The 24928-nt window shown below is 39.9% G+C and overlaps 2 protein-coding genes across 2 annotated transcripts in view; one reads left to right on the top strand and one right to left on the bottom strand.

The window, feature by feature from the left end:
* Positions 1 to 24928, bottom strand: part of LMAN2L (lectin, mannose binding 2 like) — a 102086-nt gene that overhangs the window by 6276 nt on the left and 70882 nt on the right. The gene's annotated exons all lie outside the window — the stretch shown is intronic.
* FER1L5 (fer-1 like family member 5) overlaps positions 3637 to 24928 on the top strand; it is a 47033-nt gene continuing 25741 nt past the window's right edge. The window contains 11 exon segments of the mRNA XM_069071912.1: positions 3637 to 4237; positions 4442 to 4565; positions 4912 to 5006; positions 7075 to 7143; positions 8843 to 8886; positions 9367 to 9449; positions 9551 to 9645; positions 10042 to 10170; positions 11042 to 11219; positions 18243 to 18367; positions 22691 to 22791. Coding sequence (XP_068928013.1) covers positions 4100 to 4237; positions 4442 to 4565; positions 4912 to 5006; positions 7075 to 7143; positions 8843 to 8886; positions 9367 to 9449; positions 9551 to 9645; positions 10042 to 10170; positions 11042 to 11219; positions 18243 to 18367; positions 22691 to 22791 — 1181 coding nt within the window. The 5' untranslated portion in view covers positions 3637 to 4099.

Genomic DNA, 24928 nt, shown 5'->3' with positions numbered 1-24928 from the left:
CTTGATATAACAGATATAACAGCTGGCCTCAGAGTCAGAAAGATCTGGCTTCAGGTCTCACCTCTTGACAAATACTGGCTGTGTGACCCTGGGGAAGTCACTTGACCTCTCACTGGCCCAGGCAACCCTCTAAGAATATAAGTTGCAGAGTAGATGCTGATCTCCACTGGGGGCAGGAGTTTCATTGGTGGAAGTTCCCTACACTATGAATCCTAGTTATCTGGTCACCCCCTTTCCAAATGTGCTAAATACCCAGGTCTTTGCTATGCATTAGAGGAGTCCAAAAGAAATGACAAGTATCAATTGAACATCTATATATCTAGCTAGGTAGGTACAGGTAGTTCTACCTATGCTCTCTAGGAGTCAGGCAACTTTCAGTGACAAAAGTCCCTCTACCAAAGCATATCAGCAAACTTGGAGTCTTTGAGGGCTGCCTGAGATTATAAGAGATTATATGGCCTGCCCATGGTGATCTGGGCTGTATGTGTCAGAGTTAGGACATTAAACCAGGTTTTCCAAGGCTCCACTGCTTAGGTATAGTGCCTGGCACAGAATAGATACTTAATAAATGCTTATTGTTCTATTGATTGATCAATTATTCCTGACTGAGGCCAGCTTTCTATCCACTATGACTGTACTTCCCTAAATACTAATATAGGACAATATAATGAAGTGCTAGATTGTGGGATATCAAATTCCAAGTACCACAGGAATTCAAAGAAGGGAAAGATCATTGTGAAGGGAGGAGGGAATAGTCAGAGAAGCCTCCCTTGGAGGCATGTTGGAGGAGTCTCCAATCAGTCTTGAAGTTGGAATTGTAGAGAGAGGAAGAAAGGATGTTTTCTGTTGTCTATGAAAAGTGAATGCCTACCCCTACCCTCAGACCCTTCTTCCCTCCTCCACATACAATAAGAGGTCCACTGGGGAGAGACCTGGACTAGAAGAAAAGACACTATAGAACTCCATTTCTGGTTGTTTTTACTTTGTGTCCTGAACCAGGAGGCTACTCTGGGACTTCTTGGGTTGCTGCTTATCCCACCCCCCACCCCCCATGCTTTTACAAAAAGGAGGACAACCCTTGCCTCAAAACAAGACCATAAGTTTCCTATGTTCTAAACTGCTTAGGCATGCTGTTTAAAACATAACTTCTCAGAATGTTTCACTCTTTTCTCTGACTTTTCCCTACCTCTTCTCTCCCCAGAACTGTCTTGGCCTTAGACCTCTATGTTCCATAACTAATACTCCCTTCCTGACTGCAAAAGGAAGGGACCCAACCCCAATCCTCCAGAGACCCAAGGATAGAGTTAAAAATAGAACTGAGGAGCCCCTGCCCTGTTCACACATCTCCCACATCCCACGCCCATCACATCACGCTCCGTGAGGGCAAAATAATTTACAAAAAATTTGAATCTTTCTGGAAACTTCCTCCACAGGTGGTGGACTCCCAGGCAAGGAGAGCCAATTCAGAGATTGGGAGGTGCCAGGTGAGTGGCAACTGAGCTTCAAGATCACAGGTTCTTAACCTTCTTAAGCTGTGGCAGTCTGGTGACATCTATGGACTCCTGAGAATAATGTTTTTAAATACATAAAATTTTAAAAGATTATGAAACCTCAGACACTTAATACAAAAACTAGCCGTGTGACCTCAGGCAAGTCACTTAACCCCAATTGTCCTCCAAAAAGCAAAAAAAAAAAAAAGATTACGAAAGAAACCAATTTTATTGAAATACAGTTAGCAAATATTTTTTCACATTCGTAGATTCCCCTCCCCCAGGTTAATGACCTCTTTTCTCGGGGGTGGAGGAGAAATTGGGGAAAACTATGATGAGCCTGCCTTCCCAAGGCTCTGGTACCTGAATTCCATACCTGTCCTATAATCCCTCTACATCCATTCATTCATTTGACATGTATTTATTAATCACTATAATAGGCACTTTTAGGCAATGGGAATACAAAGGCAAAAACCAAACTGTTTCTGCCCTTAAAGAGCTCGTATTTCTGAACTTTCCTGGCAAGCCCAGTTCAGGGGCAATCAATTACACTGATTTTAGGCAGCCTTCCTGACCCTGCTCACCATTCCTAACCAACTAACATCAGAATCCTTCCAAGTCTAGAAGGAGGTATCTAGTTCTGTTGCTGTACCTTAGAAAACAATACACTTGAACTAGAGAAAGTGCTAATTAAGGCAAATGTTCCAGTGCACGATGAAGAGAGGACATGACATGATGCTGTGTTATGAGAACAGACTAAAAAGATTAGGAATCTTCAGTCAAGAAAGAGGAAGGCTAAGGGGGGAATGGGATGGAAGTCCATACAGTTATGAAGTGTTTACTATGGATTTCAAATCAAGACTCGTAAAACCAAAGTACATCCATTGAAGATCAGAAAAGGCAAATTTAGCATAATGAAAGGATAGTTTTCCTCCATACAGTAAGCCTAAAAAAATCCATTCATTCCAAAAGATGGCAAGGATTAATTTATTAAGAGATAGACTGGCAGGTAACAAAGCCATAGCAAGCAACAATGGTTGAAATCAAACTCTCTTGCAAAAGCCACAGGCTACTGAAAAACTTTTGGAATGATATCCCAAATACCCAAATATAGAACATTCCAGGGTTGACATGATCAATGGAATCATCATACCAGAGTGAACAAGGAAAATTTAGGATGTTTGGGGATGCCTTCTCTAACCTTTGGGGTTCATGTAAAGGAAGGTAAACCCTGGCTTCCTGATACATGTCTCTCTGTGTCTCTACCAGAGACAGAACCTAAGCCAGAAAGATAATGGCTCTGGCCTACTTTGTGAAGTTATGGTATCCTAATATAGTCTTTATCTGAGAAGGAAGTGAATTCTAATCCAGAATGCCTTTGCAAGTCTACCTTGACAACCTTCTTCCCCCATCCTCTGATCCCTTTTCCTACATACTTGTACCTCCAGTGATGATCAGGTTCTTTCTGTGGTGGTAGTGGGGGAAATAACCTTATATAGTTTAGGGCTCTACCTAGAGACTGGAGTCCCTAATTTGTTTCTTCCTCTTGTCTATTTAGATAGATATTGGGATCATCTACTACTCTCCAGGTAGGTAATGACTGCCGTGTATCTACTGTTGTTCATAAAGAAGTGAATCTAGGTGTCAAGATACCTAGAAATCAATCAGTTATCCAGCAAGCATTTATTTTTTAATTAAATTTTATGTTTATTTTTTGTTTAAATCATTTATTTCCACAAGATTTTGAGTTACAAATTTTCTCCCTGTCTTTCCCCTACCCACCACCCCAGAACAGCAATCCCATTGTATACCCCATCCCCCAATCTGCTCTCTTCTATATCCTCCCCCATTCCCCCTCCAACTTTCCAGTAGGGAAAGATGGATCCCTATACACCAGCAGCAAGCATTTATTAAGAACCTACTATGTGCTGGGCACTATGTTAAGGTCTGGGATTACAAAGTCATAGAAGAAACAGTCCCTGCCCTCCAGGAGCTTAGATTCCAATGGAGAAGAAAGACAATATGTATGTGTATATATATATATATAATTCACACATGTTTAACTCATCCTTTAGACTAGGAAGAATGTAGAGGGTTCTACATAACATATCTAGTACTTTTTCTCCAAAAAGGGTCCCCCCCTTAGATAAAAATCATGAACTATAAAAATATCTCTGGTATGGGTCAGGGTTCAGGATGAGATTTGGGGGTCAAGGTTCACTTGGAATTAGGTGTTGGGAGTTGAGTTCTACTGACATTGTAACTTTGAAGCTGAAGATAGGCTTTTATATTTAAGGGTTGGAATTTTTTGGTCACTTGATCTTAGGTTTGGATTCTGACCAGGTCAGTAATCACTACAGATGACCTTCAGTCCAAGAAGCCAATATAATGTTTCCATTTCCTACAGGCCTTTCTTTGAGGGACCATCTTAGTAGAATGCTCTTGCCTGAGTGGACCACCATTAGTGGTTTCCCCTTTTCCTCCAAGTTTTAGGAAGAGGTTAATACTATCACTTAGTTAGAACAAGAAAGAAATTAGACCTACACCAATACATCCATACTGGTTGCCAAGGGAGAAGTGGGAGAACCCTCAAACTGGTCACAAGGAATATGTTCCTCTCTCCCCACACAGGGCACACGCTCATGAGGAAGTGGCTAGGCCTCTGCCATTCCAATAAGCCCAACTTAGGGATCAGAGGATACCTGAAGGTCACCATGTCTGTCCTCGGTGTTGGAGACCAAGCCCCGGTAAGGCTATGTACCCAAATAGGCCCTGGTTACTTTTTATATGACACTTATGGGTCCTTGGTTTGACTCATTCAGCCCTCCACACAGGCAGTAGCGTGAGGGTCCTGAAGCTCCATGAGTGGGAAGTTAGAGAGCAGTGTCTCCTGACCTCAACCCAGGCCTCTGATGAGGCCCTGGTCTCCATCTGTTCAATGGTTTTTCCAGGTAGATTATGGATATCTGCATGAAACTGGCGAATTAGAGAAGAATCTCTTCATGTCAGCCACAGTCCCAATCCAATTAGCTACTTTTTGGTTCTTTATCTACTGTGCTGAAGACCTGCACCTCAGTAAAGCCAGGGGCCCCTCAATACCTGCTTAATTCCCAACATGACTTCATCATATTACCATAGTCCTACATCCCAGCTATGACTTTGTCATTGACCCTTAGAATAAAGAAAGGTCAAGGGAGAACTTTCCCATGAATCACTTTGCTTAGATTCTGTAGTGACTTTTTCAGATGGGCTCCCCTCTCCTAGGCCTGCCCTGGGATCATCCTTCCCTATTATTTTCCCTGTTCATCCCATTCTGGGGGGAGAAATATGCCCGGGGAGGATAGTTCCTGCTTGGAAAATCCTAATGTATCATGCTGAAGAACATGTAAGTTTTCTTACTACCCCATTTCCTGCTCCCCAGAAACTACTATGACTTCCAGGTTCTTTTCCCACAATGTCAAGGAGAAAAAGAGCTTGATGAATCCATTGTTGGAGCTGGAAATAGCTGGGAAAATAGTAAGTGAGAAACAGGCTCCAAGGGGGAGGAGGCATCTAATAATAGTATGGTATAGTAGAAAAAGCAATAGACAAGGAGTCAGGAGACCAAGGTTTTTCCTTTATCTTCTTAAGTTTTGTGACCTTCAGAAAATCACTTAAACTCTCTGGGCCTCAGTTTCCTCATCTATAAAATGGGGGAGTTAGACTAGATAGTATCTAAAGCCCTTTTTGAGTACTATGTTTGCTTTAGTTTTTCTTTCTTTTTTTTTTTTGAGGGCATTTGGGGCTAAGTAACTTGCCCAAGGTCACACGGCTAGGTGTGTGTGTGTGTGTGTGTGTGTGTGTGTGTGTGTGCTCTTGTGCTCCCTACGCATCTGAGGCCAGATCCCAACTCAGGTCCTCCTGACTCTAGGGCTGGTGGTCTACTCACTGCACCACCTAGCCGCCCCATGCTTGTTTGTTTTTTAAAATAAGCTCTCACCCACTCAATTTTCCTAACTCTAGTTATATGCTCCTTGAAACTATGGGCCCATTTTCACTGAGTTACATTTCAGAAATGTGCCAGAGCTTTCTTATACCAGAGCTGATTGTTAAATTTTCATTGTGAGCCTTTACACCTTGGAAATCAACTAACTCTAAAAAATCAGGGATTTATGTATTGTTTTGTTAACTCTCTGGAATTAAGAAAGTGATGGAGAAATGTTAATAATTCAGATGAAATGTAAACATGCCCTAGCACTTTTTTTCTCCCTGAGAGCCAGTTGTTAAACATTTATCAGTGCACCCCTGGACATGGCAGGAGAAAGGGAGTCTCAAGGAAAGAGAAAAACCCCTCTCTCTCTCTTATTTTTTTTTGTTTTTTGGAGGGCAATTGTGGTTAATCAACTTGCTCAAGGTTACACAGCTAGTAAATGTTAAGTGTCTGAGGCCGAATTTGAGCTCAGGTTCTCCTGACTCCAGGGCCAGTGCCACACAAGCCCCTTTCTTTTAAAGAGGTTTGATTCATGATTATATCCCTGTGTTGACTTGTGTGACTTTGGGCATATCATTTAACCTTCAATTTTCTTGACTATAAAATGAGGGGTTGGACTAGATGACGAGGTTTCTTCCAGCTCTAGATTTATGATCTTAAGACTTTTTCATTTTGTTTTTTTCTCCCCAGCACCTAGCCTAATGCTTAGTATTTACTAAATATTTACTATTAATTAAGTAATTGAAATAAATAATTAGCAAAGGGCAGAGGTTCTGTGTGGCCTACAGACCTAGAATTGAAACTTCTAATCCTCTGGCTAGGTTCTGGATCCTATCAACTGTACACTCCAGGTGTGGAACTGAGGAACCTAGATTATATGTAAACTCCCAAGGTTATCTTTACACAGACTACCTACCCCTACTCAATCTCAGGGGACTTCACCATATTGGTTTTCCCTCAGTCTTGTTAGTAATAGAGAAAACCGCTTTAGTGTTAGAATAGGCAGGTCTACTCTCCCCATACCTATTAAGAAGTGGCATGATATAGTGAAAAGAGTTCTGTATTTGAAGTCATGAGACCTGAATTCCCATCTTGCCTCTCTTGCTTAAGACTTGTGTGACCTTAGGCAAGTCATTTAACCTCTCTGAATTGAATTGTTGTTCATTTGTTTCAAATTCTTTGTGACCCCATTTGAGATTTTCTTGGCAAAGATAGTGGAGTAGTTTGCCACATCATTCTCCAGCTCATTTTTCAGATAAGGAAACTGAGGCAAATACAGTTAAGTGACTTGCTCAGGGTCACACAGCTAGTAAGTGTCTGAGGCCAGATTTGAACTCAAGAAGTTAAGTCTTCTTGACTCCAGGTCCAGCACTCCATCTACTTTACCATCTAGCTGCCCATGAGGGATAATCTAGGATTCTAAAAGGGATACTTGAACCTAGCCTGACTTAAAGACAAACACATTAAGAGGCCTAAAAAAGGAAGGTTCCTTGAACCAGTCAGTGGTAGGTTGGGAGGGGAAGTGAGGAAAAGGAGTAAACTCATAAGTAATCCATAGAGCAGGAAGATAAAATGCTCAACACCTGACTCTATTACTGAATACCTACCTTCCAGCTCAAAACTAGCCCGAAGCTCCATACAGAGAAGCCCAGGTGGGACCAGACTCTGATCTTCTCTATTCAGGTAAAGGACTTGCTTCTCTTCCTCCTCCTTCACCCTCCACACACACACAGAGAACCAGAAGAGATACTTAGCAGCTGGCTCTTCCTTCTCATGGGTATCAGAGGCTGGGGGGAGGAGGGTACTCTGACAGAAAGAATGGGAGAGTGAGACCTCAGTGTCAAGAAGGAATTATTCTGGTCTTTTAGCAAATAACTGAAACTCACCCCTTTAAACTTTCTCTTTTTAAAACCATTTTTGTTGGAAGTCCTTAAGACATTTTAAATACTCTGACTTTTTAAAACAAAATTATCTCAACATAAGTTTGCCTTTTCTTAGTCATTCAAGGTCAACCTTATGACTATTAGTAGTCATGGTCACACAGTGATAACCCTCCAAGCAGAAGATGTGGCAGGCTGGTAGGCCCTAAACTCAGCTGATCCCATAATGCTTTGATTTGTGAGCTCTTGAGTCTGTTCTTTAGAATTTCTTCGTGTTCTTCCCTGTCAGCTACCACTTCTTGCTTTTGTAAATGTTTTTAATTCTACATTTCATTAGCCTCACTCTAATTCACTGCTTCCCATCTGCTGTGGACTGGGAAACTAGAAAATCAAACTTGTTGGAATGTCTCTAGAATAAGAACAAATGGTCCTAAGAAAGAGCTTGAAAGGCTCTTGTGTGATCTTTGTAATTTGGGGGCTCGGAGGCTTCATGTGCTTACTGCAAACCAACTGAAATTTAGCAAATAATTTATTAAGCCTCTACTGTGCACAGACTACTGTGTTAGCTACAAAGTTTAGCTAAGTTAGAGCCCCTGGGTCTCATTTAACTTAATCTCATTGAGGGGATGGAGAAAAGAAAACAAGGCAATGACTAGAACAGAGAAGGAATTCTTAGATAAGAAGAGAACCATGAAATTTCAATAGAGAATATCTTAGAATGAGGACTGAGAAAAGGCTATTGGATTTGGTGATAAGGTTACTGGTGATCTTGGAAAGGAGTATTTCAAGGGTGGGATGAGTATGAAAGCCCGACTCCTTGGAGTTGAGAAAGGGGTTGGTGAATAAATGGAGATAACAATCAGATTATCCGTTCTAGAGGAAGAGATAAAATAGCTTAAGAAGCTTGCAGGATAGGGGAAAGTTATTTTTAGAATGGGAAGACCTATGAATGTTTGTAGGAGGAGGGGAAGAAGTCTGTGGTGCTATGTAAGTAGGAGGAAATGAAGCCAAGAGTTTAAGAGGTAAGAAGGCACCTAAATTACAAATTGAATGCTGATGCTTTATATACCATAAATATCAGTAGTTGAACGACTAGGCCTTTGTAAAACCAAGCCTATGTCCTAGGACCACAGAATTACAGGATTGAAAGGGACCTCAGCAGTCATTTAATTGCACACATATCTGATAAAGAGTTCTCTCTAACACACCCAAGCGGCCCTTGAGCTTTTGAAGACCTTAGAAAGAAGAGGAACTCACTGTCTCCCAAGGCAGTCCATGGCACAAAGCTTCATGAGGTCAGGGACCATGTTATATCTAAACTGTACCTCCTTTACTACCTATACACTGTATACAGTAGGTGCTTAATGTTTGAATCTAATTAATTTTAACTAAATACATTATTCTTAGTATTGGTTAATTCACCAAGGCACCCCAGGGGATTGGGAATTTTAGAAATCTGAACCTTACCCACTCCTCCTTCCCACTGAACCTTCCCATTGCAGCTGCCCTGCATGACCAACCATATCAAGCTGAGAGTTCTTGACTGGTAAGTACCTGTAGTATAGCCAAAATGGCCTACTTGCCATTCCCATACACAATGCTCCATCTCCCACCTTGGTGCTTTTGCCATATCTGAAATGCTCTATATCCTTATCTCTGCCTTTTAGAATCACTTGTTTCCTTCAGGTCTCAGTTCACATGCCACCTCCCATGTGAGAGTAATCTTGATTCTTTCAGTTGGTAGTGTTCCCTACCCTGCTCGCCCCAAAAAAAGTGACTTTGGGTTTATTTTGTGTATTTTTTGAAATTTATTCATCTGTATTTGGTTGCTTCTCACCCAATAGAATGTAAACTCCTTGAAGGCAAATTTTTGTCTTTTTATCCCCTGCACCTAGCACAGAGTCTGGTACATAATAGTTACTTGTCAAATGTGTGTTAAATGAATGAATGAATTTGAGACTAAAGTTCATCCAGGATGAAGTAATAAAGGTGAAGAGAGCTCAGTTGGAGTTATGTTCATTCTCAGGGACAAGAGAGAACACAATGAGGTGATTGGGAAAGCCAGTCTGAATATCACACATCTCTCTTCAGTGGGAGCACTCACTAAAGGTAACCAGGGTAGACCTCTCTACTTTCCCAGCTCCCTGGGGGTCATTCCCCTACCCTCCACCCAATCCAATTGCTCCTCCTCCCCTCTTTGTTCTCAGGAGCATCCTCAGGCTTCCTGCCCTGCTTTGGCCCTAGCTACCTTATTCTTCATGAGGGAGAAAAAGCATTATCCCAGAACTTCCCTGATGAAGAACCTGTGAGTCCTTCATTTCGACCTCAGAGAACTATGGGAGGGGAGTAAGCATCATGCAGAACATCAGTAAGAAACACTGGGAGCTGCAGAAACATCCCAGTACATCTCCATTGCCACCATCCAGACATTAGAAGCTGTGTTATCTGCTGAAGCCCTAAGCCCCATCCTAGAGTGGTAGATGGAGGGACAAAGACCCTGTCCTGTCACTACTAGGGTCCAGGATTCCCTTCTGGGGATGGGAAATCAATTACACTGTGCATTTCTTAAATCAGCCTTGGGTAAGAAATAATTGGGACTCTGAGTCCATACTAAAGGAGTTTTTGTTTCTTATTTTTTTTTTATAGCCTCCTATATTTTCTTCACACCTCACTTCCCTCTTTTGCCCCCTTTCTGTTCTAGTTCCCCCATCTGGACTCAATGGAGGAAGGCTTAATTTATCGAGGTAGAGTCTTAATGGAATTAGTCTCTGGAATACAAGACATGAAAACAAAAGTTATTCTCCCTAGGAATACTACTGCCTTTATAGAGGTAACTCTTGTCTCCTGCTTTGTAATGACTGCTCTCCATACCTAGAATGTTCTTCTATCTCTTAGACTTCCTGGCTTCCTTTAAAACTCAGATAAATTCTCCCTCTGCAGGAGAAATTTCCAGATCTCCCCAGTTGCTAGTTCCTTGCTTCCCTCCCCCATCCCCAAGAAAAGCCTCTTGTAGAAGTTGGCCCTGGAGGTGATCTTTGAGTCAATCCCTTTTGATACTAGGGATTCTAAGAGCTAGAGATACAAGGGAGTGCATTTCATTCATGGGAATAGCTATTTAAATGGAGGGCCCTGAAAGTCATCCTGCAAAACAGCAAATAACCTAGTATGATCAAAGCCACAGAGTGTATGAATAGTATAAGTCTTTCAAGGTAGATTTGGGCTTACTAAAGTGCTTTAATTGCCCAGGAGTTTGTATTTGATCCTGAATCAAGAGTGAACCACTGGAGCTTTCTTGAGCAGGGGACTGGGGAGGAGGGGGGGGACAGGGAAGGTAGCTGTGTAGAGGAGTAAGGATTCAAGAAGGGACTGACTGGAGACAAGGAAACCAATTAGGGTGCTATTTGGATCATTTATGTGAGAGGTGAATATGAAATTGAATGAAAGACAAAAGAATCTATGTTTAATCAATTCGGCAAGAGGGAGCCATTGTGGGCTTTTGAGAAAGGGACACACATGATGAAAACAATGTTTTAGGCTGCCCTAAAGAGAGACCAGGATCTTTCCTGTGGGAGACCAACCACACCCTTTTAACTCTCCATGAGCATCTATCTCATCCTGCCTCTCTGCTTCCCTTCCCCTTATGACCTTGTCCATTTCCTTGCTTATCTGATTGGGGAGGGTGTGTGTGTTTCATTAACCAGAGTGAACTGTACCGACAAAAGTATGGACTGTGTGTCATCTTCCTCTCCTCTACCATGATGCCTGCCTTTAAGGACCAGGTTCACTTTGAGGTCACCATGGGCCACTATGGTAACAAAATGGACCTGAATTACAAGCCGCTGGCCTCTACCACCCTGTATAGACAAACAGTATTTGATGGTAAGTAGCCAAGTCCCATTCTCTCTTGTTCCTTTGACTCATGACCTAAATGTTCCCCTCTTCCACCTTCCTTGGTCACACTTGGCACTTTGGATATGCTTCCAAAACTCCTTCCTAGCTCCTCCTCCCTACTCTACCTCTTTTCATTCCCATTTGTTCCCATCCATTTCCGGTACACCCCCTGCATCAATTCCTTCCACTCTGAATTCTAAATGTGTCAACATCCTCCCCTCCCCCCCCAACCCTGGAGCTAAAAAAACCACAGGTATCTAATTCCTTTTTGCTTTTGTTTTTGTTTTTTGCTTTTTGGAGGGCAATTGGGGTTAAGTGACTTGCCCAGGGTCACACAGGTTTTGTGTGTGTGTGTGTGTGTGTGTGTGTGTGTGTGTGTGTGTGTGTGTGAAGTGTCTGAGGCTGGATCCGAACCCAGGTTCTCCTGACTCCAAGGACGGTGCTCTATTCACTGCACCACCTAGCCACCCCATGTAATTCCTTTTTGACTCATGAATTCTTCAATATTTATTATTACCTTTTTAAAATAAATGTGGTAAGGGAGAGGATTCTGGGAAGATGGCAGAGTAGGTCAGAAAATTCCAAGCTCTCAAGATATTCCCTCACAAAAGAGTTAAAATAGCACCTTAGGGTGAACAAAGTATGGGTGGAGATAAATAAGAACAGGGACATAATCAGGGTCCTCCTGGGACAGTTTGAGAAGATCAGAAAAGAAATCCCAGGATGAGGTTTGGTCCCTGTGAAGAGTAAACACCTCTAGGCTAGGTTCCATTTTATCAGAAAGTGGTGAGCTCTGGGGTTAATTGGTTTGAGAGGAGGCCTCAGCCCCAGCCACCAGAACTTTTACTCCTGGGATAGTGAGGGGAGTTGGGCATCTGAACCCGGGAAGATAGAGGGAACCTCTGCTGACCAGGAACGCGTCAGATGCAGCTGTGCGGTGAAGAGTGGCAGGGTGAAAAGGAATCAGCACACACCCAGTGAGTGCAGGAGCAGTGGGGTAGAAAGGCCCTGGCTGTGGGCACTCACAGAAGGTTAAAGGTTTGACTTTGGTTTCAGGCTAGAGGGGAGAACTGAAGATCTCTGGCAAGAGGCACCATGCCCCACCCTTGAAGAGACTACAAGTAAATAAGCTATCACCACAAAAAAAAAATGCACAGGGAAGAGAGAAAGAATACAATTATAGAAACCTATTATGCGAATAGAGATGATCAGGGTTCATCTTCAGAGAAGGAAACTGAAGTAAAGAAACTCCCAAAGAGTAACATCAAATGGTCACTTGCCCAAAAAGAATTTATAGAAGAGGGGTGGCCAGGTAGCACAGCGAGTAAGAGCACTGGCCCCAGTGTTGGGATGACCTGGGGATAGAATGGGCTCAGATACTTAGCACCACACCCAGAAATAACTGGCAGTGTAAACTTGAGCAAGTTACTTAACCCCAATTGCTTTTAAATAAAATTAAAAAAAAAAAGAATTTATAGAAGACCTTAAAAAAGACTTTAAAAATTAAATGACAGAGATGAAGGAAAAACTAAAAAAGAAAATAAGAATAATCCAAGAAAAAAAGAAGGGTATGAAAGGAAAGTCAACCAAGTAGAAAAGGAGATTCAGAATCTTAAGGAAGAAAATGACACCTTGAAAATTAGAATTGGGCAAAGTAAAGCCAGTGAAATTATAAGATATCAAGAAATGATTAAATAAAATATGAATAATGAAAAAATAGAAGAGAAAGTGAAACATCTTATAAGAGAAACAACACATTTGGAGAGTAGATTAAGAAGAGAAAATATAAAAATGATTGGACTAACTGAAAGTTATGGTCAAAAGAAGAATCTTGATACAATAATACAGGAAATAATTAAAGAAAATTGTCCTGAAGCATTAGAACAAGGGGGAAGAAGGGGAAAATAGAAAAAATTCATAGATCACCACTTAAAAGAGATCCTATGAGGAAAACTCATAGGAATATTATAATCAAATTCCAAAATCCTCAGGAAAAATATTAAAGGCATCAAGATTAAAACAATTTAAATATGATGGTGCCATAATTGGAGTTACACAAGACCTAGCAGCAGAAACATTAAAAGAACCACAGGTCTTAGAATACAACATATTGAAAAGCAAAAGAACTGGGGCTCCAGCCAAAAATATCATACCCTTTAAAGTTAACTATTATCTTGAATAAAAAAAATGGATATATAATAAACTCTCAGATTTTCAAAACTTTGTTAAAAAAAAGCAACTCTGAACTTTATAGATGATTTGTCATACAAGAACCAACATAAATACATAACAAAGACTGATTATAAGGGATCTATAAGGACAGAATGTTTACTTTTTATATGTGTAAAATGTAAAATTTATATCTAAGATTCTTATTAATAATTGTGTAGTTCATAAAAAAGATCGGGGAAAACCTGAGCATGATATGAATTTAAAAAGTAAAACCATTTAGGAACCGCTAAAAAGAGTAATTATTTTATACAAATGAGGTGCAAGAGTAAGAATTGATACATGGGAATTAGATGGGGGAGGAGGGCTGGTAGATCTGGTTACCTCCTTTCATCGGGAATGGGTATTATAGAGAACAGTACATATATATTTAAAAGAGTATAGAAGTCTTTTAATTTCTATAGAAGAAATAAAATGGTAGGGGCATAGGGAGGAGGGAGAGGACAAGGGAGGGATCTTTAGAGGGGAGGATGAGAGAATAGGTAAATAGGGGTACAAAAGTTTGTTTAGATTTATGGGAATGGGAGGATAGGAGAAGGATCCTTGGAGGAGGGTAGGCAAGTCATAGGAGGGCAAGGTAGTGGGTAAAAGTAAAGTAGAGAGGGGCAGCTAGGTGGTGCAGTGAATAGAGCACTAGCATTGGAGTCAGGAGGACCCGAGTTCAAATCCAGCCTCAGACACTTAACACTTACTGGCCATGTGACCTTGGGCAAGTCACTTAACCCCAATTGCTCAGCCTTCCCCCCTCCAAAAAGCAAAAAAAAAAAAGTAAAGTAGAGGAGGCAGGAGGGATAGGAAACAAGAGCTATGCACATACATAAAAACAAGGATCAGGAATAGAACAGGTTTAAGAATGTATATGTCTATATATGTATGTATATTTATATATCTATAGCTATGGAGAAACATATCTAAACTTTATTGTGGCCTTCTGAGGGGTGTTTGGGGGAGGGAAAAAAAGAACAAAGTAAAAAAGTGTACAGCAGAGAACAAAAGAAAACTCAAAAGGAAGCAAAGAAAAGATGGACAATTTTCAACACAATGAGTATTATTTATTATATAGGCTTTCTTGAAATGAAAATTTGTTATGTATTTTGAATCCTCTCTTATGTTTTGTTATGCACATGACATGCTTTTTATTCCTTTCTAACTTTGTATTTAAGTTTCAATGTTTAAGTTTATGATATATGTTTTTGTTTATTTTCTCTAATCTATATTTGTGTTCTGGCTTTGAGTATAAAATAAAATTTTGGAGGAAAAAAATGTCATGTGTGGGGAATAGTTAGGCAGGATTATAGAATGTAGAAAGGGGAGTAATGCTTAATAAGACTGCAAAGGTAGGGCTTCAACTGCTAAATAGAGGGACTTATATTTTATCTTATTTTGTATTATATTTATATTTTATTTTGTATCATATATTTACATTTTATGTTTATTATATGTTATATTTCTATTTTATCTTAAAAGCAACAGAAAGTCACTGGAGTACCTTGAATAGGAGAGTGAAATGATCAGACCTTAGGAAAATTACTTGGGTGGCTTTGTGGAGGATCTATTGGAATGGGAAGGGAAAGAATAAACTCTATATAGTACCTACTATGTGCTAGGCACTATGCTAAGCACTATATAAATATTATTTTATTTGATCCTCACAACAAGCCTGGGAGGTAGGTACTATTATCCTTATTTTATGGTTCAGGAAGCTGAGGCAAATAGAGGTCAAATGACTTGCCCAGGGTCACACTGCCAATAAGTGCTTGAGGCTGAATTTGAACTCAGTTGTTCCTCATTCTAGGCCCCAATACTAGATCCGTTGTACCACTTAGCTGCTGCCTGAGGAAAAAATGGACACAGAAAGATCAAATCTGAGGTTATTGAAATAGTATAAGGGTAGTGAAAGCCTGATGAGATAGGAATTGGGGATGCCACATGAGTAAAGAGGGTTGAATTCAAGAGATATGTAGAAGTTATTTGTCAATTAATTAGATATGTGCAATGAGGGAGTGTGAGGAGTCAAGGATAATGCCAAGGTTGTAAACCTGGAAGACTGGAAGGATGAACATGTCCTCAATAAAGCTTATGGAATCTTGGGAGAGGACTGGGTTTCTTGGGGGGAAAGTGTTAAATTCTGTTTTGGATATGTTTGTTCTGGACATTTAATTTGAAATGCCTGTGGAATATCCAGTTTGAAATGCTTAGTAGACTGTTGGTGACAGCACCAGAACTCAGGAGAAATTAGGGCCTAGACATTTAGGTCTAGAAATAATCTGCACAAGAATGCTATTAAACCCTGAGAAGTGAGTGAGGTTATCAGCTGGAGAAGAGTAGTAAGCAAAGGGAAGGCAGCCCAGGACAGAGCCTTGGGTTATAGCCACAGTTAGGGAATGGCATATGGATGATGGAAAATGAAAAGGACTTAAACATCGATGAGTGGGTGGTAATACCATTAATGAAAATAGCGAAGTCACAAGGAGGAGTAGATTTGAGGGAAAAGATAAATGATTTTGGATGTTTTGAGCTTGAGGGGGCCATGAGACTGTCCTAAAAGCAGAGGAAAGGAAGAGATTCATAGGTTTGTAGATTTAGAGCTCTACGGGACATTAGCAATCATCCAATAACTGCCTCATTTTGCATATGATGAACCTAAGGCCCCAAAAAAGTCATTGACTTACCCGAATTCACATAGGCAGTAAGTAAGAGAAGCAGAATTTGGCCACCACCCCACCACCATCCTCAGGTTCCAGAGCCAGTGTTCTTTCCACTGACTTAGGCCTGGAAGGTACCGTAGAGGCCTCTACTCTAACGCCCTCATTTTATACAGGAGGAAACTGAGGCCCAGAGAGACCAAGTAATTTGCCCAAGCACACAGGTAATAATAATAATAGTTAACATTTATATAGTGTCTATTGTGTGCCAAGCACTTTACAGATATTATCTAATCTCATTTGACCCTCACAACAACTCTTGGAGGAAAGTGCTGTTTTTATCCATGTTTTACAATTGAGGACATTGAGGTAAACAGGTTAAGTGACTTGCTTGAGGTCACACAAACTATTATGTGTCTGGGGTTAGATTTAAACTCAGGTCTTCCAGACTGTCACCAGGCTCAGTACTCTATCCATTGTACTACATAGCTGCAAATAACAGGTCTAGCATTTGAACTCAGTCCCTCTGACTCCAATCCAGACCCCTTTCTAAGCTACTACATTCTGAAGATCAAGAGAGAATTCTAGACTGGAGATAATAGATTTGGGAGTTTTATGTGTATGTGTGTGTATATATGCACATATATATGTAAATATATATAGTTATATAATTATATAGTTATGGTCATTATATGGTTATAGAATTATATAGTAATAGTTATTATATAGTTAATTGTCATTATATAGTTACATAATTATATAGTTATAGTCATACTGTTGTAGCTATATAGTTATAGTTGTTATGTAGTTATAGTTATAGAATGATATAGTTGTAGTTGTTATATAGTTAATAGTTATATAGTTTTTGTTATATAGTTAATAGTTATAGTTTTTATATAGTTTTATATGTAGTTATATAATTATCATTACAGTTGTTATATAGTTAATAGTTATAATCGTTATGTAGTTATGGTTATATAATACAGTTATATAATTATATACAGTTGTTATATAATATATAGTTAGTTATATTTGTTATATAGTTATGTACAGTTATAGTTATATACAGTTATATAATTATATAGTTTTATATATAGTAATATACTTATATAGTTATTTACATTTATATAGAGGTTGTAGTTGAAGTCACAGGAATTGACCTGAACCTTCAGGCCTCAAAAATCAGCAATACTAGAGAGGTCAAAAGCCACTGGCCTTCTCTCTCCGGACTTTTACAATGCTTTAGTTCCTTATCTCGAGTCACCCTCTCTGCCTTCCTCACATGAGCTTGAGATTTCTACCAGGGTTTGCATTATCCTATGCAGATTTTCACATGCTAAACTGTTTAACTAGCTAGCATACCTCAGCAGCTAAGTGGTTCGGGAAATGGATTGCTGAGCTTAGAGTCAGGAAAGCCAGAGTTCAAATCCAGCCTCAGAATCTAGCTTATTATATAACCCTGGGCAAGTCACTTAATCATTATATGTTTCAGTTTTCTTAGCTATAAAATGGAAATAATTTTAACACCTACCTCACAGAGTTGTGGTTTCAAATGAGGTAATAATTGTAAAGTGCTTAGCAGAGTACCTGGCACATAGCAAGCATTGTATAACTGTTAGCTATTATTATTAACACTGAAAATGTGTTGAAACGATCAGCCATGACAAAGATCAATAATTTTCTTAGTCAGGGTATTCTCCCCTCCTCTACAGGGCTCAACCTGCCTACAATCTAAATAAATATTCCTTGAGTTGAATTTGTTGAATTTTAACTTATTAGATAAATCTTGAAGAATTGCCTTCTCAGTCTAACTAACCTGCTCCATGGTCACATGGTATGTGCCAGAGGCAAGACTTGAACCCATCTTCCTGAGGCCAAGGCTGACTTGTCTACTATGCCAAGCTGCCTCTCTCATTTATTGTTATTATTAAATATAATTGTCTTGTATTTATGTGGCTTTAGTAATTAAAATTTATATAACATTTAAGGCTTGCAAAGTGATATGTGTATATGCATATATAGTATCTTATTTGAGCTGTTTTAATTAATAAATATGAAATAGTCCACAAATTCTGTGACGAATCAGTGAGGGAGAACTGATGTTGAATTCCTCCATTTCTGTTTATCTGTTTTCCAGGTTCTTCCTACCACTACCTGTCCTGGCATAATTCCATGCCAGTAGTGACTCTGACCTCCACCTGGGAGGATGTTAGCTACCGGATGAATTCCCTCAACATCCTACATGTGACCCGGGACCGGCTGGTAAGTGCCTAGGCTGAGAACATGGTGTGGGATGGAGGCAGGGAAATCCATGAGAGATGCAATAAGAGAGCATAACCAAAAGAAACCAATCACTGGCCTCTCCCCCCTCAGAAGAAATAACCTTCTCTTTGTGACTAAAGGTTCTAGTATAGCGCCAATACAATATTTACAGCACCCATGATCACAATAAAGACCATGACTATAAGTATCACATGATGTTTGATGGCAAAATATACCAGATTTTCCAGGTAGAGGATAGAACTGAAGCATTTAAAATTTAGACACACCAAATTCCAAAACCAAATCCTAAAACCAGTAAGCCAATTCCATCATAGTACCAAAGATATTCAGAAGCCATAATAACACTGAGAGCCACAGCATCCTTCAATCTTCCCACAAACCAATACAAGATCAATATTTACTCACAAAACTCTCTATCTCCTTGCCTGAGCTCCTCTGTCCCCCACTGTCTGGCTAGCTCTGAACACCAGCTTCCCATGAACTCTATCTCCTCCCACCATAGGTGACTACATTTAGCCTGTTAGGGGGCAGTTTACTTTCAAAGCAGGGGAGGTCTTCAAACTCCCCCCCTAGGTCTATTAAGCAGCAGGGAAGATCTTCAAATGTGCATTCCCATTACATTCGGCCCCAAGATCTCCCATGTCCCTTACATAGCAAAAGTACATTAACAATAAATGAGAGTTTAGGGATAACTAGTGGAAAAACTGGTGTCAACAGAATTTTGTAACAATAGAACAGGGATAATAGAAAAACTTTGCACATAAAACAATAGCTTAGGGTGGGGGCTTGGGCACAAGCACCCCATCCTTCCCCCCTTGAATGAATTGGGCTCAAAATCTTGGGGTAAGGGGCAAAGGTCTCTTTTCCAAAGCTACTTCAAGTTGAAATTGGATGTACTGTTGTCCTTGCCCCAAGAGATCCCATTCAAGAGTTCAGTTCTTTAGCTGTCATCTGGAACTTGGTCAACATCAGGTCCTGAAGTGGCACATCACAGTCATGGACAGGAGATGACATCTGGCTTAAGCAATCAGGCATCTGCAGGTGGAGGGTACCAATCCTACAGAAAACAAAGCTCACAAACAAGTTTAACAGACAAAAAGTCAAAAAGAGACAAATACAGGGTCAGCTGTGCTTCTGGAATCCACCATCATAACCTCATTCGTGGTAGAATACATGAGTTAAGGGTACAATTTGACAATAATTTTCTCCTGAATAAACAATAGCTATGGTATTGTCTCCCACATGCTATAATCTCTGCAGCCTTTAGAACATCATTTGGTTTCTGCTTTACCAATACTCTAGCTCCCAATTTTATTCTATTAGTAGAACCAAATTCTTTAATTCCTCTGATAGTTATTTCAGAAGGAGGCTCAGTTTTCACAAATGGTATTGTTTCACAAGGAATAATAATCACTTGAACTATTCTATCATTTTTACAAAACTGTATGGGTTTTTCACCCAACTTTTGGAATGTTACAATAATTTCTCCTTGATAATTAGAATCTATTATTCTAGCCAATACACGTATACCTTGAGCTGCTAAATCTGATTTAGGTAATGATTTTTAGGGATTCTCATACATATCCCAGTAGAGATGTTTCTTATCTCTTTTCCATCCAACCAAAAGTCTTCTAAACAATGTAAATCATATCCTGCCGAATGAGGTGTTCCTTGCTTTACAGTCCAATACTCAATATTTGGGATCTTGTGTGTCTGATGTTTTCTAATTTGCAGATTTGGAGTCATTATTCTGGCTAAAGTCATACTTTCTCCCAATGGTTTATTTTTTAAATTACTTAAGTAGTGAACAAATTATCTTTCCAATGTTGATACAAATTATTAGAACTTAACTTCCTTGACTGTTCTTTCAATAATCTATTCATTCTTTCAATTAACCCAGATGCTTGTCGATAATATGGAATATGATATGTCCATTCCATTTGTTTAATATGCAATATCTCTTCATCTCATTACCTTTGAAATATGACCCATTATCACTTTGAATTTGCATTGGGGTTCCATAATATGGACTTATGAGATCCAGAGTTTTACAGGTGTTTTTCTGGGTTACATTCTTATAAGGACAAGCCACCAGTACACCTGAATAGGTGTCAACACAAGTACATATAAATTTGCATCCTTTTTCTTGGGGTAGGGGACCAATATAATCTTTGCTAGATCTGGGCTAGGACTTTTCCCCTTGCTATCTCCCCAGTTACTACCCAAGGAACAGTTCACTTCTTTTCCAATTGACATATATGACATTCTTCTGCTATCTGTTTTAACAATGAATGAGAGATACTAATACCTCAATCTTGTGCCCACTGGACCCCTAAAATGATGGCTGCTTGGTGAACCCGTTTTGCCAATACCAGATCATCAGTTGTTGTCAAAATAGAGACAATATGTTCAGCAGCAATCTTCACTAGCAGAGCAGCATGAGCACTTGTTGCCAAATGTAGCACAAATGCAATATTTACAGCACCCATGATCACAATAAAGACCATGACTATAAGTATCATATGACGTTTGATGGCAAAATATACTAGATTCTCCAGGGAGAGGATAGAACTGAAGCATTTATTTAGACACCTGAAAACTAAATCCCCAAACCAGTAAGCCAATTCCATCATAGTACCAAAGATATTCAGAAGCCATAAAAATGCTGAGAGCCACATCATCCTTCAGCCTTCCCACAAACCAATACAAGATCAATATTTACTCACACTCTCTATCTCCTTGCCTGAGCTCCTCTATCCCCCACTGTCTGGCCAGCTCTGAACACCAGCTTCCTGTGTGCTCTTCTGCTCCCTTCAGCAAACTCTTCCCACCACAGGCTCCATGTGACTACATTCAGCCTACTAGGGAGCAGAGTTTATCTTCACAGCAGGGAAGCTCTGCTCCACCTTTCAGCAAATTCCCTCCATCACAGGCTCCATGTGATTACATTCAGCCTTTTAGGGGGCAGAGTTTACTTTAAAAGCAGGGGAGGTCTTCAAACTCCCCCCTAGGTCTATTAAGGGGCAGGGAAGATCTTCAAATTCCCATTCCTATTACATCTAGTAAGGAACTTCTGAGCTTAATTTGTTAGCTGATTTGCTGAGGAGCAGAATGATAATAATGAAAAATTTTATGTGACATTTTAAGGGTTGCAAAACATGTTATGTTCATTGCCTCATTTAATTCTTCCAACAACCTAGCAAGATGGGTGTGATGATGATCTTTATTTTACAAATGAGGAAACTAAGGCTCAGAGAGATCAATTGACTTGCACAGGGTCACAGTCAATAAGTGTCAGAGATAAGATTTAAGTACAAGTCACCCTGACATCATTTAGCCCCCTATCCATTATACCACACTGCCTCCTACCTGAACAATTTGGGTTAAATTTATCAGTCAATAAGTATTTATTAAATTCTTCCTGTGAGCCAGGCACAGTGCTAAATAAGCAGTGGATATATAAAAACAAAATTAAAACAGTGCCTGCCCCCAAGGAGCTTACATTCTAGTGGGGGAGGTGATAGGTCTACATATAGGTATATGCAGTACATTTACAAAGCAAAAACTAGAAAACCTCAAAAGGGAAGGTGGTAGCAGCTAGAGAAACCATGTAAGTCATCCTACAGAAGTGGACACAAATTTATTCTTGACGGAAACAAATTATTCCAAGAATAGGAGGTGCAGAGATGAGCTGCAATTCCTGCTGCCCAATTCAATTCAAAGAGCATTTATCAAGCACCTTGTTGTTGTTCAATCATGTCCAACTCTACATAACTTCATGGACTTTGTCCATGGGTTTTCTTGGCAAAGATAACTGGAGTGTTTTGCCATTTCCTTCTCCAGTGTGCACCCGTTTTACAGATGAGGAACTGAGGCAAACAGTGACTTGCACAGGGTCACACAGCTAGTAAATGTCTAAGGCTTGATTTGAATTCAGGTCTTCCTGACTCCAGGCCCTGTGCTCTATCTACTGCATCACCTATCTGCCCCACTACTATGTGTTAAACACTGGGCTAGGGGCTCTGAATACAAAGATTAAAAGAGGTACTCTCTGACTTCAAAAAATTTACATTCCACATTTGCCTACCACCTATGCTGAGAAGTCAGAGTAGGGAAGAGATCATATCCATGCAAGGTTTGGAATATATAGTCTGTGAGGACCCTAACATGGAGTCTTGAGGTCTCTACTGGAATTCCTAGGAATCTAAGTATTCCCAGACCCTGGCTGAGAATGTTTTGGATAAGCTAGTTCTATAGCTAGCTTAGTACCAACCTGACTCCATTTCTTTCTCTCTGGGGCAGAAACGAAACCTGGAGGCCCTGAAGTCAATCCGGAACACTAAGAACCCAGCCTTGCTTAGACGGTGGAAGAAATTGCTGCACGAGCTGATGGAAGATTGCAAGTAAAGAAGAAATGGGGGGGGGGGTCCGGTGAGGGCATAGGAGTGGGGGGAAGAATGAACTGGAAATGTGGAGCTTTCAGGGAAGATCTAAAAGGCTGAGTTGGACTGGTCTATGAATAGGGTAGGGGCTAATGTAGTAGTGTGTTTGGGGACAAGAGGAATATTCCAGAGACAGCCTGAGTTGAAGTTAATTAGGAGGCCAGACTCCAAGCCAATCTATCAACAAGTATTAATTAATCAATTAGTTAATTTTAATAGTGGTTAAGTTTTCTCAATTGTATGTGAAGACAAATTTTAGCATTCGTTTTTACCAAATTTTGAGCTCTACATTTTTTTCCCTCCCTCTCCCCTCCCCTCTTTTAAAATAATTTTATTTATTTATTTACTTTTAGTTTTCAACATTCACTTTCATAAAATTTTGAGTTCTAAATTCCCCCTCCCCACTCCTCTTCCCCTATTCCCAAGACAGCATGCAGTCTGATATATGCTATACATATACAATCATATTAAACATATTTCCATATTAGTTATGTTGTGAAAGGAGAATCAAAACAAAAGGGAAAAAACACAAGAAAGAAAAAACAAAAAAAGAGAAAATATTATCCTTCAATCTGCATTCAGACTCCATAGTTCTTCCTCAGAATGTAGATAACATTTTCCCTTGAGTCTTTTGGAATTTCAACAGGTATTTATCAAACCTTTATTATATATTAGATCCCTGGGGATACAAATAGAGCCTACTCTGTTTGTAGAACTTTTATTCTAATGGGAGAGATGACATCTACATAAATAAGATATACAACTTAAAGCATCACCAGGAATGAGGTACAGAAAGTGCAAAAACATGGAGATAGGAGAGAACTGTTGTATCTGAGGAACAAAAAATCCAAATATGGATGGTTTGTATGGAAGGGAGTAATATGAAAGAAGACTGTAAAGATAAGAATGGGAAAGAGTGTGATGACTTTTAAATGCTAAACCAGAGTTTATATTTTACCCTAGAGATCACAAGTAGCTACTAGAATTTATTGAGTAAGGGAAGATTCCTTTGGCAGTTGTATGACAAATGGATTGAAGGGGGAAACAGATTTGAGTTACAGAGTACAGAGAGGAGATAAAGGTGGTGACTTTATAAAAAAGGGATGTAACCAAGAATCCTTGCAGAGAAAGGAATATTTGGCAACTACCTGGTTATAGGGGATCAGTGAGAGTGAGGAATTAATGATGACACCAAGGCTGAAAGCCTTGGTGACTGAGAAGAGTAGTGCCTCTGACAGTAAAAGGCAAGTTCAGGAGTTTCAGGGAAAAGGTCATGTGTTTTATTTTGGACATGCTGAGTCTAAGATGTCTATGCATCACCCAGTCTGAAAAGTCCAGTAGGAAGTTGGTGATTTGGGACTAGAGCTATGGAGAGAGACTAGGGTTAGATATACAGAACTGAGAATTAGCTACATAGAGAGGATGATTGAGCCTTGGAAGCTTGCCTCCAGGAGCAAACAGAAAACACCCTGGCATTCAAAGCCTTTTGTAACCTAACCCCCTCCTGCCTTTCCAGTCTTCTTACACCTTAATCCCCAACATATCTCTGATACAGTGACAGACTGTCCTCCTGGCTGACTTCACAAGCAAGACATTCCATCTCTCAGCTCCAGACATTTTCTCTGGCTGTCTCTCAAACCTGGAATGTTCTCCCTCAATTCCACTTACTGACCTTCCTGGCTTCCTTTAAGTCCCAACTAAAATCCTATCTTCTATAGGAAGTCTTTCCCAATTCCCCTTAGTTCTGGTGGTTTCATTCTGGCAATTATTTGCTATTTATCCTGTATAAGCTTGCTTTGTATATGTTTGTTTACATATTGTCTCCCTCATTAGACTTTAAGCTCCTTGACAGTCAGGGACTCTCTTTTGCCTCTTTTTGTATTCCCAGGGCTTAGCACTGTTCCTGGCACATAGTAGGCAAATGTTTATTGATTGATTGATGAGACCACCAGCAAATGAGAGAATATAGGAGAACAAAAGGAATCAAAACAGTCTTGGTGAACATACACAGTGTGACATAAATAAAAGGGTGTGTGTGTGTGTGTGTGTGTGAGAGAGAGAGAGAGAGAGAGAGAGAGAGAGAGAGAGAGAGAGAGAG

The sequence above is a fragment of the Petaurus breviceps genome, unplaced genomic scaffold (genome assembly GCF_028583685.1).
Source record: "Petaurus breviceps papuanus isolate PSGF00001 unplaced genomic scaffold, PetGlider_PUasm1.0 90845, whole genome shotgun sequence".
Lineage (NCBI taxonomy): Eukaryota > Metazoa > Chordata > Mammalia > Diprotodontia > Petauridae > Petaurus > Petaurus breviceps.
The sequence above is the reverse complement of the archived record's forward strand: the minus strand, read 5'-3'. Positions and strand labels throughout refer to the sequence as shown.